Genomic DNA, 18,435 nt, shown 5'->3' with positions numbered 1-18,435 from the left:
GGAACCAACTCGGGCCTGCCCGCCCGCCCGCGTATGCCACACCGGCGCCCCGCCCCGCCGGCGCCACTCACCTGGCAGCTCAGAGGCATAGCAACCCCAGCAGCCGCGTCCTGCCTGGCCCGCGGCTCCGCACCTGCTCGCGGCCCGACTCCCGGCCCGGGCTCCCGAGGGCGGCAGGCCGCCCGGCTGTGCCGCTGCGCAGGGCGCTCAGCCGGGCGGGGGCCGCATCAAGTTCGGCCGCCGGCTCCCGAGGCCCGCGCTCCGCGCTCCTGCCCGGAACTAAACACGGCCGCCTCCGACCTCACCTCCCTCCGCGGGGCCCGCAGGTGCAGCCATGCTCCGGCTCGCGAAGGAAGAGCACCGCACGCCACCCGGCAGCCCCTCAGCACGCGGCGCGGGCGGCGGGACCGCGCGGGAGGGCTGCGGGCTCCGCACACTCCGGCCCCAAGAAGCTCACCGGAGCAGCGCGAGCCGGCGACAGGTGCGTCGGCGCCTGACGTCACTGCGCTGCCGTGAACGGCCGCTCGGCGTCCGGCCTGGGTCGGAGCCGCGTCGGCGCCCATTGGGCCGTGGAGGAGCAGTGGGCGGGCCCTCCGGGAGCAGGGGGCGGGTCTTGTGGAGTCAGTAGGCGGGCCGTGGGAAGCAGTGGGCAGGCCCTGTGGGAATAGGGGGCGGGCCGTGTAGAGGTAGGGGGCGGGCCCTGTGGGAAACAGTTGGGGGGCCTTATGGGAACAGGGTCGGGCCGTGCACAGCAGTGGGCGGGTCGAGATGGCAGGGGGCGGGCCCTGTGGGAAGCAGTGGGCGGGCCTCGAGGGAACAGGTGACGGTCCGTATGGGGCAGTGGGCGGGGCCGGGGCGCCCGGGGGCGGGGCCATCTGGGGCGCGCTCTTCTCCTAGTAGGTGGAGTCCCTCGCGCTGCGCGGTGGTCCCAGTGGCGACCTCGCGAGAGGTTGGCGGTGGTCTCGGGCGGCGCTCCCGAAGGGCACCGCGCTCAGTCTGGGTCGCGGAGTTCAGGTTCGGTGCCGGCGGGACCGCGGCGTCAGGCAGTGCGGAGGCGAGGCGGCTGTGGTGGGAGTGCTGGTTCCAGGGAAGCGGGCCTCCCTGCGCTCTCCCGCGGCCACGGCTCCGCGCCGGTACCAGGTTAGCCATTATGAATTCTCAAAAATAATGCTGGGAAATTGAGTATTTTGGAGAAAACATGTAATGCAAGGATTCGACACGGCGGAGCTGAGTTTATTTCCTTTCAGCAAACACGTGGAACTCCTAACGCGTGCCAGTGCGCAGTCCAGGACCCCGGGTCCCGCGACGGGACAGGACGGGAGCTCTGCGGTGTGAGGTGTCCTGACCTCCCACAGGGTGACCTCTGTAACCTCTGACCCGGAGCTGGGGGTTGTCCAGCAGTACCCGGTGGACATGAGAGGACAGAGCACTGCGATGTGGGACGTACTGACTTCCCACAGGGTCACCTCTGTGACCTCTGACCCGGAGCAAGGAGGGTGTCCAGCAGTAGGTGGTGGCAAAGAGGAAGAAGTGTGAAGCCGAAGGTGTCCGTGGAGTTACTTGAACGTGGGTAGAAGGGGATGAGGAGGCGGGGGATGGTGCGGGGTCCGTGGTTGTGCCCAACAGTTTGTTTTATCCCAGGTAACTTGGAGCTACTGGAAAGTTTTCTGGGTTTTTTGAGTAGTTTTTCCTCCAAAAATCTTGTTATGAATAATTTCAAACCCAGAAAACCTGAAAGTATGAAATGAGTTCATTGCATACTCATATATGGTTTTTCATTTCTTTACAGTGTATGATAAACACTCTAAAAATAAATGTTTTAAAAGGCAACTTAAAACTTGTCAACTTACTCATAGTACCTGCATAGGACGTGGAAACGTTTTAGTCATGGGCATGACAAGGTGAATCATCTAGATTCCAAATTTCTACTATATTAGCTTCATCTATACTGGGGTGTAGTTTTTCCCTGCAGCGTGTGAAAGTAGGATGCAGACATTAGGATACTCAGATACTTAAACATACATCTCCTGACAATAACACCGCCTCCAACACACCGACACAATCATAATACCATCATCACAGTCAGGAAATTAGCAACAAATCCCTGATATCATCTGAATATTAGTTCATATTTAATTTTTACCAATTGTCAACCAAAAAATCTTTTGCTGCTTTTTTTTTTCAAACCAGTTTCCCTCTTTGCTTTCCTACCAAATTGTATCAAACTCTGTATCACACACTAATGCTTTTTGACTATGTCCACTTTGGGGGCCTCCAGTAAAAGCACGAGAGAATAATGAACAGCTGATTTGTATATACATATTTTTTGCATCTTTGAGGCACATAGCACTCAATAAGCATTAAAATCAACTTTCTAGATCTAACTCATTCTTTCTGATAGCTGCATATGACGTATCACATAAAAGGGCTTTAATCGGGGTCCTGTGACACAATTGTGACTGAGGCACTGTTTCATTGCTTTTTTGATGGCTGTTAACCAGGGACCACTCAGCAGCTAGAGATGGTCCTCAAGTCCTAACCATGTGGCCCGCTCACATCAGAGTAGCTTATGGCTTCAAAGCAAGTAGGAGAACTTCCCTTGCTTTTCCTTGAATCTCTCTGACTTCTTTTAAGAGGCTTCGTACTTAGTTCAAGCCCACCTACCTTACTCTCATTTTTAATGAACTTAAAGTCAATTGACCAATAAGGTTATCATGGAAGTGAAATCTTCCGTATTCACAGTCCAGCCCACACTCAAGGAGAGGCAGTTATATCAGGCACGTCCATCAGGGCCTGGGAGTCTTGGGGCCATGTCAGAATTCTGCCCCCCCCACCCCGCCCTGCCCAGCCCCTAATGATTCACGGATAAAACAGTCACCCTTCCCAGCGTTCCCAAGGGTCTCATCCTAATATATTATGAGCTTGAAGTCCAGAACCTCCTCTAAATCTAAATTTCATCAGCTCAGAGTCCAAAATCTCTTCTAAATCAGGTGAAGACAAGTCTCCGAGTATAATCCATTAACTCCTCTTCCTCTGTGGACCAAACTGAAGAACCAACTTACTTGCTCCCAAAGCTGCTATGGGCTAGGCGCGAGGACAGCTGTAGGTGTTCCAGTGCCCAATGTAGAGGAAGGAAGATGGGGTCACGGTTCTCAACCCACAGCCACCTTCCACAGTGGTGAGAGTGTCCCTTTCTTCTCTGAGTACGATAGTTGGATTGGAGTGAGCACAGGGTGAGTTCTGGAGGCAGACTGTGGGCCTAAGAATCTTTGTATGCTTGTGTAATTGGGTTGTTGCAAGGAAAAAAACATTTTTTGTTGTTTGAAAGAAAAATCCAATAAATTGTTTAAATAAAAAGAATTAAAGAAATCCAAACACATTCTTGTAAAAAGAAAACCATATTATAGAAATATATAAACCAGAAAGAAAAATAATCAGGTAATCCTTTTAACTCAGATTATGGAACCAAGTCCCCCTAAAAACAAGTTCCCTTATCTAGTTTACAATTAATCTCTAGCTAAAACTTTATCCCCTTTCTTGTCCCCTCTGACCTCAGTTCTGTCCTAAATGAGCACTAGTCAGCCAGGGTCAGATGACTGACACTGTTGTTGTCAATGACACTGTTAAGAGTACTAAAATTGTCATTATGGATGTCATTGTTAATGTACAAACTCAAGTTGTTTCTCCAGGGCAAGATGAGCTCATAGACCCTCCAGTTATGGACCATCTGGCTGGAGAATCATAAACCAGGGACATCCTGACTCCCAAAAACATGATTAAGAAATGTCACAAGATGATGATCAACACCAGCCTCTTTGTTCTTACCCTTAAAAAAAAAAAAAGACCCTAACTCAAAGACCCCAGGAGAGTGGATCTGGGGCTTATCTCCCACTCCTTTGCTTGGAGCCCTGCAATAAACTTTGCTGCAAACTCTCGCTGTCAGAGTTTGGCTTTCTGTGCCTCAGGCACAGGATACCTTTGCTCTGTTACAGTTAGAGTAACCTGCCTTACTTACTCAACAATGTATCAAGGGCACCTTTCTTTCTATGTCAATAAATACGCCCCAATGACCATTTTTAATGTTTCCAGAATACTCTATTGTTAGGCTATATTGTATTCAGTCAATTTCTTATTCTTAGATAGTTGCACTTTTTCTGGTTATAAACAACGATGGTTACCCTGTATACACATCTTTGCCCACTTGTCTTAGAAGTGAAATTGCTGTCAAGGATGTGCATATTGCTAACATGCCTTCTGCAAAGACTGTAGCAGTTTATGTTCCCACCAACACTTTATGGCAGGAGCCTAGAAGAAGTATCTGACTAATCATTCTTCATGAAAGCAGCAAAAAAGATTTTACTTAGATTAGCAGTTGGCAATGTTTACACATTGCTTTGCTGTACAAAGGGGTGTGTGTAGAACTAGAGTTATTGTGCATTCAGACACCAGAATTCCTACTGACACACTGTGGGTGGGAGAGGGTCACAGGAGGTTAGCCTAGAAGTCAGAAAATGAGGAAAACAAGTCTTTTGCACCAAGACTGAGGGGAGGAGATACACCAATTTCCCTGCCTGCCAGGTTGGATGACTTGCAGTGCCATCTTCTGGCAAAGAAGCCAAAACCGTTCAGTTTCCACGCTAGCAATAAAATATTTCTTTTAAGCACGACTACAGCAAAGGCTGGCAGGAGAACCCAGAGAGGTCTTAGGGGTTGCTGTGTTGTGGAAGGGCATGAGGGAGAAGGGAGCGGATTTATCTGAAGCAAAGGTCAGAACCATTTACATCGGTGTCTCTGGCAAAACCTGTGGTGTCTCCACCAGGCTACAGTCAACACATACAACAGGTGCGACCTGCAGAATAACAGGTGGATTCACCCACCACCCTCCTCCAGCTTCACGTTGGGATTCTCCAGGATCTCGGGGTCACTCTAGGGGAGGCACTTTAGCCAGAGGGCTACTCAGGACGACACCGCACTTAATCCCTTATTACTGTAAAGTCTGTTTCTATCTTTCAAAGTTCTGCAGTGAGGAAAGATTCTTAGACCACCAAACCTCAACATATACCGGCAAGTAATGCACACAGCCATCGGATGTAAAGATACAGAAAACCACGTCATACGTTTAAAAAAATTCAAGACAAAAATAGTTTCTTGCTTTAATCATCCAAGATACACTAGAGAAAGTCTTGCTTTTTAACGTAAAACTAGTTTTTAAAATGTGGCATCCCTAAGTAATAGCCCTCAAGGATTTTTTTTTTTTAAGCCCGTTTCTCTGTGCAGTATGTGAGGGGCGAATTTATCACATTCTCTACTCCAATAATCCACCTTGTGTCAGTGAGTTCCGGCCCCTGGGGCGGCCTCACTACTGCAGCTTCACGCTCCAGGCTCCTTTTCTCCTCCGCTGCCCCCGCAGCCTCCGGCACCTGCAGAGCCCCGCCCCGGCCCCCGACCGCGCCCCCTCTCGGCCCCGCCCCGCCGCTCTTTCCCGGCCGCCCCCTCTCCGCGCCGGCTTCCGCGCGCTGACGTCACACGCCCGCGCCCGGGACGCCCCGCCCTCTGCACTGGCTCCAGGTTTGGGGCGCCTGCTGTGGAGTCCGGAGCCAGGACCTCAGCGTGCTTCCCCGCGTCGCCCGGGACCCAGCGCCCCACGGCGTGGCGAGGCGGGGGGACAAACCGGCAGGTAGCGCCCAGTCCCCGTGCGCCCGCCCCGTGGGGCTGTCGGCCGCCGCCTCTGAGAAGTTGGGGGGCGGCGCCCGGGCACTCCCCTCGCCGCGTTGCCAGGGGCTCGGAAGCCGGTTTGTTTCGTCCGGCGGCGCGCACCGGTCCCCCGGGGCGTTGGCGGGCGGCTCGGACCGCAGCCGGAGGCCGGCCGACCTGGCTTCTCCTTCAGGATGAGTTGCTCAGAGCGCGGGAGGGGGCCCCTGCCTCTCTGAGTTCGGGGGGACGGCTTCCCGACGGTGCTTCCCGACCGCCGCCGTTACTCGGCCGACGCCCTGGGTCTCTGAGGTGGGTGCGCCGGGGAGGCGGTGATGTGCCGAACAGTGAAGTCATTCTGGAGGTGCGGGGACCTTGCCTAGACTTCCTTACGTAGAGGTTGCAGAGATCCTCACCCTAAGTGCACGCATCTCATTAAATTAAAATGTTGCTTCTAAGAAATAGTATGTATTACTGAGCTGCTCTTGGATGTTCTTTAAAAAGCTGTAGCAAAAGAAATTAAAATAACATTAGAAATGTTACTGTGGCTAAGAAGTCGTTTACATTGCTTATGCATTGTAAGTCTCCTATCTTAAATTGCATACACGTTTTAGTTAGAAAATGAATAGCAGCTGTAACCTTACATTCCAGTTTTCATAATTTGAAATAGTTTCTGTAAGTAAGGCATGAAAAGTTCTACTTTTGGAGTTCATCGTAACTCTTTTTTTAAATACAGGCCTAATTTTTATTCTCAAATGTAAGATCCACCCCCAAGAAGAATATTTTTTATTGCCGTGGAAAGTTGCATCAGAAATAATTATGAAGGATGAAAAGTGATACCCACTATGTACTATTGACAGCCTTTCTTGTGATGCAGCAGGACTGTAGAGAGGTTGGAGGAGAGCCAAAGGAGGAGTCTTTCTTTGTTTTTACTTTAGATCCGTCTGATATTAGAGGACCCACAGAGCTGTTTGGTTTTAGATTGCCCATTGTTCTCGGTGAAAGATAAGGAGCCTATTTTGTGGGAAAACAGGTTTTTGCACATCAGGAGCCACCATTAGGAGTTTAGAAAAGATGATGGAACTTGGCCACAGGAGTTCTTTTGAGGTCATTTTAATAATGCATTGACATTGTGTTCCAAGTGCATTTTACCCTGTCTAACCTTCTACCTTCTAATCTGAGTCATGACATGACACCATTTCGTGAACGTAAACTATTTACACGTTGATACTTTCCACTAGGGAAGCTGTTAGTTGTTGTCTGAATAGTCTGACAGAGAGGAACAGACTTACAGAGAAGAAAATCAAATATTTTGGAAAAAAAGTCTAACAGGAAGCCTGTTTTCACTTTCTCAAACTATGAGAAATAAGGCAGTAACTTTCCTCACTGAGGAGATAAGTTGACTCTCTCCCACAATCCAAAATGGTATTTGTTGTTTTGGGGGATCTGTACGTGTGGGCTGTAGTTGCAGGCAGTACCACAAGGACTTTTTGAAATCTGTTCTTTACCAGCGTTTCCCTTCAGGACAGCTTGCTTGTCCGTCAGATAGCATACACAGCTGAGGAGGCCTCACGTCCCAGATTGGTGAGGTTACGTTTTTCATCCATATCCTCCGACATTTTTCATACATGGTGCACAGAATTTTATTATGTCAAACATTGTTTATTTGTGGCTTAAAGACAGTCTTAGTAAAATGTGAGGAAGGATATCTAACTTGACTAGAGGCTAAGACCTCTTTTCTGGAACATAGTTGACATACTTGAAAAGAATGATGCTGTACAGAAAAATTTTGAATGTCAGCATTAGAAGTTTGGAAATGGGGGACTGTCCAAGAATTTTAACAGAGGAATTGATGTAGCTAGTGTCTTTCCTGCTTCTTTCTATCAGCGTTTATTGTTTTTAAATTTAAATTTTATTGCTTTGAATAGGTAATACATTCATATTGTTTACAATTCAGAAGGCACAAAAGATTGAAAAATCTTCTTGACCATGCAGTTCTCTTCCCTGAAGGCAGCCAGTTTTACCAGTTTGTTGTGTATCCCTGCAGGGGTACGGCTCACGTGCACAGGCAATTGCATGTGTTTGTGTAAGTGTAAGGGTTACATACATGTGTGCACACGTAAGTGAAGGTAGGTTTGAGTATAGACGAATGTATTTCCTTTTAATACACAAATAATAGTATGTCTTTTTTTAATTCTGATGCTTAGGAATTAACCCACATTAAGCAATGTGAATGTTGCTTCTTTCTCTTTGACTTGTTTGTGGATATTTAAGTTTTGCCATTTCAAACAGTGCCACAGAGGATAACTCTGTATAGGTATCATTTTCGTGCATTTGGAAATTGTTAGAGACCTTAAGATGCTGTCAGGCTGGTATAGTGATTTCCTCTGGTGTTAGAAGCAGAAGTGTGGAAAGGACATTCATTTATAATTGGGGTTTCTTACAGTAATGAAATTAGAACAGCATGCACGTGTGTCTTCAGTTACATGTTATGATGATTTTGGATGTGTAAGCCTTTAGTGCATTTTGTTGTTACCTTTTATTTCATTTGGTCCAAAAATCTAGGATTGTAATTGAGTGGAGAAGTCTCATGCCTAGGAAGTAAGTTCCTTCCTAGTTAGAGATGCCGCGAGACCCCGAAAGTAATCTGTCTTCTCATGTTTTCCCCTTCTCTTCCTCTTGGTGTCCTGTGCTAGTCTGGTGCAGACTCTGCAGAAAAGGAGGGATTGTCGGTTGCTCTGAAACTCACCTGCCACATGTCTTTGATTGTTCAGAAAGGTGTCTGCACTGGGCATTATTTGGTGACAATTAGGGTCATCTTTTTTCACTACAGGGGTAGTGGATCCTCGCCCACTTCCCTGAGGTGATGGAACACACTACTAGTAACGCGTAGACGTTAGAACTCGGTGTAGGGCCTCTGTCTTGTTATGGGGTCCCTCAAAAGGAATTGGCAACTAAATTTGGAAGAAGGGGCAAATGGACTACTTTTGTTTTTCTTTCTTGGCAAACATCACAGAAAAATGATGGTTGTGAAATAATCACATTATATGGTTATTACTTAATGTAATTTGGTTTTTGACATTTAGTTTTCTCAGATAAGTTTATACTTTTTCCAAGTAGCATAGTAATGTATTTTGTCCTGGAGATATCATTAAATTCTGGCTGGTACCCAGATAGCTGTTGTATTATGTCATTTGACCAAGCGTGGGCTTGAGAGTATGTTTGGAATGACTTTTCTTTCACTCACTAGTGATGCTGCAGTGCTATTGTAATAGTTAATTTTTGGTTTCTCTTAAAGTTGATAAAAGCTTTGACTTTTTTATAGAAATTTTGAAAGAGAAAAGTTTCCGAAGGCAGAAGAAGGCTCTTTCCCACAAACTTCTGTGAAGCCTCTTTATCCTGTGATTTTACCACGGGCAGAGTTCGGGCCTTTAGTCCCACAGGCCCAGGATATGAATTCATCATTTAAGGAGACTGAATCATTTTTCAGAGGCCAAATAAAATTAAACTTACTGTTAATGGATGAAAACAGAACATGGATTTGTTAATTTACAATGAGAGACATGGTAAACTCAGAAATCTAATATCGTCTTCACGATAAGCCCATTTTCTCCTTTTAAAAGGGGATCGTGCATAGGCCGTCTGGTTGCTGTGGGATGGAAATAGGGAAGAGCAAGTTAGGTGAATTCATAGTTTTCACGTTATTTATTTGTATTTTATTTATTGTTTTATTGAAGGAAAGCTGACTTACTGTATTAGTTCCAGGTGCACAACACAGTGATTCGATATTTTTATACATTACAAAATGATCACCATGACAAGTCTAGTTACCACCTGTCAGCACACAGAGGTCTTACAGTGCTGTTGACTGTATTCCGTGTGTTTCACGTTACATCCTCATGACTTATTTATTTTATAGCTGGAAGTTTGTACCTCCTGATCTCCCTAACTTAATTCATTCATCTCCCCCACCCCCACCCCTCTGGCAGACACCAGTTTATTCTCTGTGTCTTTTATTATGTTTCTTCATTTGTTTTTTTTTTCTTCAGATTTTGTTATGTTTCTTCGTTTTTTTTCAGATTCCATGGATAGGTGAAGTCATACACCATTTGTCTTTCTCTGTAGATCTATCCATGTTGTTGCAGATAGCAAAATCTCATTCTTTTTGTGGCTGAGTAATATTCCAGTGTGTGTGTGTGTGTTTGTCTGAAAAATTAATAAGTTGTTCATATCAAAATAAACTTATATTTAAATAAAATTGAAAGGCAAATGGCATATAAGCAAAAAAAATTTATGATGGAAAAGGGCTAATATTTTCATTAAAGAAGAAGCCTTTTTGCAAACTAATAAAAAGTAGACTATCCCAGTAGGAAAAGGACAAAAAACCTGAATAAATAGTTCAACAGAGAAGAAATATAAATGTTTAATAAATGTAGAAGAAGTTGTCAAGTTCATTGGTAAGCAAAACAGCTTTACATAAAAAGGAGCCTCTCTTTCCCCTGTCAAAGGCGGTGAGTAACAGTAACAGCAGACGGTGACACAGGGCTCCCGTGCACCAGGGCTGTGCTCAGTGCCGTGCTGACGTTGACCAGCCCTCCAGTGCTTCTGGAAGTTGGTGCTGTTGTTGCTCACATCACTCAGGTGAACAGACTGAGCTGCTTATAGAGAAGTGACTGTCCAAGGTCACGTAAGAAATAAGTGTCAAAGCCAGGATTTAAACCCAGGCTCCCTGACTCAAAGGGTTTAGTGCTTTAACTGTTACCCTTTATTGCTTCGCAAAGATGTAATAAATAATAACCAGTGTGAAAGGAGTACATGGAGCAGGCACTTTTTGTTCACTGCTGGTCAAAATGCAAGTTAGAAAATATTTCTGTAAGACAGGTAAGCAGTATGGTTGGAAACTGTAACATGTCTGTTATTTGAATTCGGAGTTTATCCCAAGGAAATCTTTGTAATAAGTACATAAAAATTTCATCTGAAGTCCTTTTATGATAGCAAGCACTGTAAACCTGAAATGTCTAGTAAGAGGGGATTAGTTACATAACTTTGGGAAATATTCTTATTAAGCTTGTATTCTTAGGGGAGATAATAAAGTAATCTAGCTAATTAGCTCATGTGGGAAAAGTTTTGCTGCTTTCTCCATGTACATTAGGTGTTTGACTTTCCAGGGTATTCCTATAAAATTGATAAAATTGAAATGTCACTTTTTTCTCTTTTTACGTATTTCTAGGTTGCATGAATAAAATTGAGATAAAACTTTTTTAACTTTCAGTAAAGATTTTATGTATCTTTTTTTTTTGAGTAACCAAATTGCTAAGGAATTAGAATTTGAATTAACCATTATAATTGTTATGGATGACATGTTTTAATCACTATTCACTGTTACTCTTTTTCGTGTGTGTGTGATGTCTAGCACGTCATTAAGATGCCTTAGAGGAACCATGGAGAAGTACGTCAGAGTACAGAAGATTGGAGAAGGCTCCTTCGGAAAAGCCATCCTTGTTAAATCCACAGAAGACGGCAGGCAGTATGTTATCAAAGAAATCAACATCTCAAGGGTAAGTATGTTTTCCGTTTGGTTTTTCTAGTAGAAACCTGGCTACAAAAGAGCTCATTGTTAGAGACTCTGAAAAAAATACATGGCAGTACATAACCTGAAGTGAAGGACTGTCGTGGTTGCGGGGAGACATGCTGTTTCGGAGTAGCCTGTAAGTCCTTTCGGGTTGTTTCCTGTGATGTGCACTGTGTTTGTGTTTAAAAGAGATGCAGCACCTGCTGTTCTGAACCTTAATCTAGTTTGAACACCTTAAAATGTCCAGTGGATTCAACTCTTCTGTTCGACTTCTGGCTGTGTTTTAGTATTTGCACTCTGCTTTGTTGGTAGCATTTTTAACCACTCTCTTTTTAAGGGACTTTCAGGTTGCATGTAGATGGTTCCACTGACTGTTTCCTCTTCCCTCCTGTGTCAGATGTCCAACAAGGAAAGGGAAGAATCGAGGAGAGAGGTTGCAGTGCTGGCGAACATGAAGCATCCGAACATCGTCCAGTACAGGGAGTCCTTCGAAGGTCAGATCAGTTTGGCGGGAGGGCTCAGAAGGTCTCCTAAGCCATGTGACCGCTGCTGTATACTTTCCTTTCAAGGAATCATTTTGTGACTTAGTCTCAGGAAGAAAAGTACATCATTGCTGGTTTCACACCTGTGCGTGTGAGTGTCAGCTGATCCTTGGGTAACACTGACAGCACACTGTCCCTGCATGGCTTCACAGGGCTCACTGGCGCTAGGGTTGCTTAAAAAGAGCCAGTGTGGTGAGTGCGGGAATTTGGACAAAGCAAGAACAGTCGTTTACAACTTTTAAACTAAACTCCTTTTACGTGCTGCCACCGCTGCCACTGAGAGCCATCCTAGTCGTTAGAAGGTGCCCTGCTGGGTGGTGTTCTTCCGTGTACCTCATTACTATAATGCTGAGGTACGTGGAGAGTCTTCTCAGGTCCTTAAGACGTTACAAAGCGTTGCTGTTTTGGAATCACACACTGTCATATTTGGTAACTGAGGGGAACTAAGGTAAGACAGCAGCTCCAAAGGCAGGTCAGGGTGGTTTATTGATGTCCTGCTGAAGTCATCCCCGTGATTATCATAAATCCCTGTTAATTACAAAACTAAAAGATAACTAGATTGAAAGTAGAAGACAGTTTAAATGAGTGTTTCCAGGTCACATCACCAGTTTCAGTGTCTGTAAGGTACCCCTGTGCCTGAATAAACTTGGTACCTGTTAAAACAGAGGTGAGTTAGCAGCTGTGTCGTAAAGTCCTTGGTGTGCTTGCTTGCTTTATGGTGACAGTGGAATGAGGCTTCATACCTCATGTGAAGAAGTGCAGCGTTCACCATCTCGTCCTCCCCAGGACCTTGAATTCCTTTATCTTTCTTCATCTGGCATTTTTTCAGCTTTTAAGGTGAGAGGCGGCGAAAGGAGAGACGTGTCAGGGTTGCAGGGTTAGTCAGCCGGCTCTACCTGGCCCTGGCTCGTGGCCTCCGGTCACCTCTTCGGTCGTTTTCTAACAGGCACCGAGATGTTGTCACTTGCCTGGCAGGCTTTTTGCTTCAGTTTTGAGCAGTTTCTAGGTGGTAGTTGTTTTGGTTTTTTTGGAGGGTGTTTCCTTAATACCCTATGGGCCCACTGGGGACAGGGGTGGTGTCTTATGTTCTGGTGTCCCTTAGCCTCTCGTGCACAGCACCTGGGACGTAGTTGGCCCTCAGCTGTTTGAATGATTGAAGGAATACAAGACAGATGAGTACTTCCCTCACGGAGAAAAGACTTTCCTGTTAACCTTACATTTTTACTAGTTATTTATCCCCAAATAAATGATGAGTGCTTTAAGCATCAGAAAACATTCAGAGCTCATTTCATGTCAGGATCACTCCCTGTCCCTTTCCCAGGGCCTGTTTAACCTTCTCTGTCTCCTGTCTCTGTGTCTCTCACACAGACACACACTCACCTTTAAAGAAATCTTTTGATAGTTTTATTTAGTTTTTGATACGTGTATACGGTACAGAATCCAAAGGTTACATGACAGTATAAACATTCGCCCGCTCTTTCTGCCGTGAGCCACCTGTTTTTCTCTCCTGGAGGTCACCCCTGCTTGTGCTGTCTTGTGTTTCCTTCCAGAAAAATTCCAAGCACTAGTAAGCACACAGAAATAACAGCAACTGTACGTAATTGTTTGCTTTTTGTTTCTTGTGGCAGCACCCTACGTATATTTTCACAAGTAGTGGATTGTACGGTTTTCTGGTTTTTGTTTTTTTCACATAGTGATTTCTCACGTGTGTATTTGGATCACCTTTTCATATCAGTTATGAAGAGTATCTGGATTCTTAGCTCAGTCACACAGGTTCCCAGCCCCTGGCACATCAGAAGGAGTATGTCCAAGGTACCTGTGACACTGCGAGCAGCAAGACGAGCACGAGACGTAGGACGTGAGTCCTGCGGGGCGTCAGGCCGTCAGCACAAGGCAGCAGGAGCGGTGAATGCTGGGCGGCTGTTCTCTGAGTTGTCAGCAGCAGGGTTGGCCCCTCTGCCTTACCCGGGGGTGGCAGCGCTGTGTCATTCCTGCGTGAGAGCGAGGGTGGGGGCAAGGGTTAGCAGTACTCTTCTAGTCCCGTCTGCCGCCGGAAGATCAGGAAGTCCTTTGTCCTTTGGACCGAGGTGTCACGGTGATAGACAGTGCTCAGCAGGAGGAAAGCTGGAGCGCCCCCGGACCGCAGGGACGCCACCTCACTGCCGCATCCTCAGAGCTCAGCGCAGCGCCTCTTATTGTGTTTGTTGAGCAGGTCGTTGAGTGGATGCAGCAAAGCTGCACAGTCACGGCCAGCCAGCTGGCAGCCAATGTCACCCACCTCTGACAAATGGGTGGAAAAACATGATTCTTGTGTACAGTTTATTACATGATGGTGAATGTCGTTCCCTGTGCTGTACAGTAAATCCTTGTGGTTTACCTGTCTTATGATGGTAGTGTACATCTGTTATTGATCCATGTTTTTAAAAAAGAAATGTAATGTTTATGTTTTGTAGAAAACGGCTCTCTTTACATAGTGATGGACTACTGTGAAGGAGGGGACCTGTTTAGACGAATAAATGCCCAGAAAGGTGTTTTGTTTCAAGAGGATCAGGTGAGTCAGCATGTAGGGGGTATTGAGAAGTAATTCAGCATTTGTTTGTTTATATACGTGTTTATTTGTAGCTACAAGTGCTAACTGTGAGGACTAGGCGTGGTCGTTTGGTGGCATAGTCCAGTATCGTAGTCACATTTCTGTTTTAGTTACCTCTGCTTGGTTCGGTTCCCATCTCATGTCCCGTCTGTGATAATATTGTTATGTGTGTAATAGATGTTGTGTCCTGTGTGTGTATGTACGTGTGTAAATAAATACATATTTAAGTAGGTGACTTGTAACTGATTGATTATTTTGTACCCTGTCAGTCTGGCCACTGCTGCTGGACCGTATCTTTCTGAAATGTGGCTTTGCCAGGTAACTCCAGTCCTGGAAGCCTCGCACTGGCAACTGCATTAGATCTAATCTCCGTTTTGATTTCAGGGATCTCTAAAATATGAGCCCATTCTACTTACACAGCCTGGTTGTTTTCTGTTCCCTAATGTGCACCTTTTTCATTGACTTAAAGGATATTTATCGCGCGTGCATTTTATGGTCTGCACTGGGGAACGTTTACACCTCTCTTTCTTCTTCCTTTGTATGTATTCTGATTATTTATTTAATTTCGGTAATGCCTCCCTCCCAGCCCAACTTTCTGTTACTAATATTCTGCCTTTTTTTTTTTTAAAAGCTCAGCTCAAGTCTTAACCTTTTCTTTATACTTCCCATAGGCCCATGATCTTCTGTGATCTTTTCCTTCTCTGAACTCCTGTTGTGTCTCTCATACCACCCACTCTTAATTTTGCTTGCTTGCTCCTGCGTAGGGGAAGGGAGGGCACACTGTGCTGGAAGTGTCGTCCTTGTCCCGTTTAATTCTGTGACCCCCCTGAACTAGCAGGCTGTGGTTTCCTCTGCTTAATAGATAAGAAACCCAAGGTGAAGTAGCTTGCCCCAAATCACAGTTGGTGTTTGAACCTGCTTCTATCTAACCCCAAAGGTTATAAGATTTTCTTTTTATAAGATTTTTCTTTTTGCAGACTTAAATTGTAAAGTTAGTCAGAAGTTCGGGGGTGGAAAGTCGTCTTCTCCCACTGCTCCATCCTGGGGGTTACCTCTGACTTGGTTTTGGTGTCTCTCAGACTTCCTTGTTCATATTTCATGTGTAAGTGTGTATGCGAGACACAGTCACACATGGGGTCATATACATACCTTGCTCTATCTTTTTTTTTTTTATTGAAGTATAGTCAGTTTACCATGTTGTGTCAGTTTCTGGCTTACAGCACAGTGTTTCAGTCATATGTGTTATTACAGGTAGACTGCGTGCAGTAAGACGCACCTGAGCATGGTTGTCATTCTCTTTGCCCTTTTCCTGACCCCTCCCTGGTGGAATTACTTGCTCTCAGTGTACGTGCTGTTAGAAGACGGGTGCATTTTATTATAGGTATTTGTCTAAAAGTATATTCCTACCACCGCATGAGCTCAGAATCAGAAAATCATTTTTTTACTTAAAATGCCTTACAGGAATATGGAAAGGAGCTTAAACATTTGTGTAGTCCTCAGTAAATACCTCCCAAACTGAACTCAGAGGTTTGTTTTTTTTAACTAATTTAAAAATTAATTTTAGGTTACTTTAATATAATATTTGTTCTTTAAAAAAATAGTAGCTAGAGAAGAGTAAAAAGTAAAACTGGTTACTTTCATTCTTCTGAAAATCCACTTCCCTGACGAAGACACTGCTGCTGACAGGTCACTGTGCTGTGTGTCCCCCTGCACATGCCTCACAGTCATAGACAGTCACGGAGAGTTCAGGTGTGTGATGGACATGAGCATACTTCAAAAAAGGAGTGAGCCGTGCATGCTGTTCTGGGCCTTTCTTTCCCTTCAGTGTGTACACACAGCAAGGTCCTTCATCCTCCCCAGCGGCTGCACAGTATTCCAGTGATGCCAACGGTGACCTCTGACCAGGCCCCCAGATGGACGTCTAGGTGTGTAGGTTTAGATGGGTGAGCAGTGCTGGGCTAGACATCCCTGCACGTCTCCGTTTGTGTTTGTGACGTTTGTCTGCAGGATGAATTTGGAACTGCAGTTGCTCTTTCAGATGGCCGGTGAAGGGAACATTTCTATATTCTTTGCCAAGTGGCTGTGGTCAGCTTTCTCACAAGCAGGGTGTGCAGAGACCTGCTTCCTCACTGACCAGCACTGTTTATAACTTCTGTTCTGTCAGGTGATATCTTGTTTTAATTGCTGTTTTTTGATTTAGGGGGAGAGTTGTGTGTGGTTTATGTGTTTATCGGCTTCCATTTCCTCCGTCACTTACCTTGCCCGTCTTGTCCGCCTCGTATTTGGCTGCCAGTGTTTTGCTCGGTGATTTTGAAGAGCTGTTGTGTATTAGAGAACTAACAATCTGTCAGTTTTGTTGCAGGTATTTTCTCAAATAATCACTAAACCTATTTATATGTTTTTTCATCCAGATGTTTTATAATTTATATAGTCAACTTTTTTTGTGACTTGTGGGTTTCATATGATGTTTTGAAAGTCCTGCTTCAACCGAAGACTATAGAAAATTGCCCTGTTTTCTTCCCTCATTTTGCAGTTTAATGTTTTCATGCTTACAAATGCCGTCTGCTTGGAATTGTTTTGGTGTTAGGAGTGAGGTAGCAGTTCAGCCCTTTTACTTTCAAGTGGCCAGCTCCCAAGTGTGTGTTTATGTGTGATGAGTGTGGGGAGAGAAGAAAGCCAGAGATGTCGCCCAGATTTCCAGCCTGACTTTCTCCTCTCATGGTTTCTAGTTATATAGAAAAAAGTTACACTTAACAGCAAAGGACAGTCCCTCATCATCATGCTCTCCTAAAACATGAAGTATTTCCATTTTCCACTCTTCTCGGGAAACTTCTTTCCATGTGCATTCTGGGCTGTAGGGATCCTTCAGTAGCAGCATCCTCCGTTTAGACTTAGAACGGGCGCTGCACACAGCGTGTACGTCAGTTGGCCTGAATGTCTACTTAATGTTGGTCACATCAATTACCATGAAATTAAAAATTATAGCCTAATTATTTTAAGGATTTAGTTCCCCTCGTCCCAGATATTCCTGAATCCTTTTAATGATCAAGGGAAGACTACTGTGAAGTGTAAATTTAAAAAAAAAATCACAGATCTGATTTTTCACCCCCCTAGATTTTGGACTGGTTTGTACAGATATGTTTGGCCCTGAAGCATGTACATGATAGAAAAATTCTTCATCGAGACATCAAATCACAGGTATGTTGATTCTGTCACTAACACCTTCTAGGTGGGCGTGGGCGTTGTCTTGGGCCAGACCGTGTGGGTTTCATGCCGTCGGGGTCAGACTGTCTCCCCGTCACTGCCCCCTTCGCTGTAACCCAGGAATCCTCCTCACAGGCAGCCTCCTCTTTCTTGGTTTACTTTCTTGTTAGGATGGAGAAATCCAAAAATACGATTGTGTGGAAGGTGTATTTTTTGAGAGATTGTGTATTTGAAGACGACTTTATTCTCTTACCTTAGTGATAATTTGGATATAAACTTCCAGTTTGGCAGTTACTTTCCTACAGAATTTTGAAGATGTTGCTCTTTTGTCTTTCGGCTTCTCGTGTTGCTGTGTAGGAATTTACAGTTTCTTGCCCTTGTTTCTTGTCTCTGGCTGACTTTAGGATATCCTCTCTGTCCCCATTGTTCTGAAATTTCGCAGAAATTTGCGCACCGGTGAGGCTCCGTTTTTATTCCTTATGCTGTGTACTTTTGGGGTGGGGGTGGAGGTAATTAGGTTTATTTATTTACTTTTTATTTAATGGAGATATTAGGGATTGAACCCATGACCTCGTGCATGCTAAGCATGGACTTTTCCTCTGAGCTGTACCCCGCTTCCTGTGCACTTTTGAGAATGTGTATTTCCTTTAGAATTGTTCTGGACAATGTTTAGCGGTGTTTTTTCAGGCAGTATTTCTCTGTGGCTACTTTCACTGTCATCTCCTGGGTTTTTTTCTAGACAGATGTTGGAGCCTTTTAATCTGTCCCTTCAAGCATCTTACTTGTTCTTCTGCATTTTATCTCTGTTTCTCTCAAGTTGTATTCAACATGAATTT

General features: G+C 45.0%; 2 protein-coding genes across 14 annotated transcripts in view; one reads left to right on the top strand and one right to left on the bottom strand.

The window, feature by feature from the left end:
* Positions 1-496, bottom strand: part of CLCN3 (chloride voltage-gated channel 3) — a 68,003-nt gene extending 67,507 nt beyond the window's left edge. The window contains exon 1 of one of the 5 annotated variants that reach the window (XM_032471007.1): positions 72-496. The gene's annotated coding sequence lies outside the window, so the exon portion shown is untranslated. The remainder of the gene's footprint in view (positions 1-71) is intronic. The other 4 variants (XM_032471008.1, XM_032471001.1, XM_032471002.1 and 1 more) reach the window with 4 other exon arrangements.
* A 5,034-nt stretch (positions 497-5,530) lies between these two features.
* The window catches only part of NEK1 (NIMA related kinase 1), an 89,337-nt gene continuing 76,432 nt past the window's right edge, over positions 5,531-18,435 (top strand). For 7 of the 9 annotated variants that reach the window (XM_032470767.1, XM_032470765.1, XM_032470768.1 and 4 more), the window contains exons 1-5: positions 5,536-6,003; positions 11,105-11,249; positions 11,661-11,757; positions 14,259-14,356; positions 17,510-17,593. In XM_032470767.1, coding sequence (XP_032326658.1) covers positions 11,133-11,249; positions 11,661-11,757; positions 14,259-14,356; positions 17,510-17,593 — 396 coding nt within the window. In that variant the 5' untranslated portion in view covers positions 5,536-6,003; positions 11,105-11,132. Of the gene's footprint in view, positions 6,004-11,104; positions 11,250-11,660; positions 11,758-14,258; positions 14,357-17,509; positions 17,594-18,435 lie in introns of all 9 variants that reach the window. The other 2 variants (XM_032470760.1, XR_004316313.1) reach the window with 2 other exon arrangements.

The sequence above is a fragment of the Camelus ferus genome, chromosome 31 (assembly GCF_009834535.1).
Source record: "Camelus ferus isolate YT-003-E chromosome 31, BCGSAC_Cfer_1.0, whole genome shotgun sequence".
In the NCBI taxonomy this organism is placed as follows: domain Eukaryota; kingdom Metazoa; phylum Chordata; class Mammalia; order Artiodactyla; family Camelidae; genus Camelus; species Camelus ferus.
Note: the sequence above shows the minus strand (reverse complement) of the source record. Positions and strands in the feature narration are given on the sequence as shown.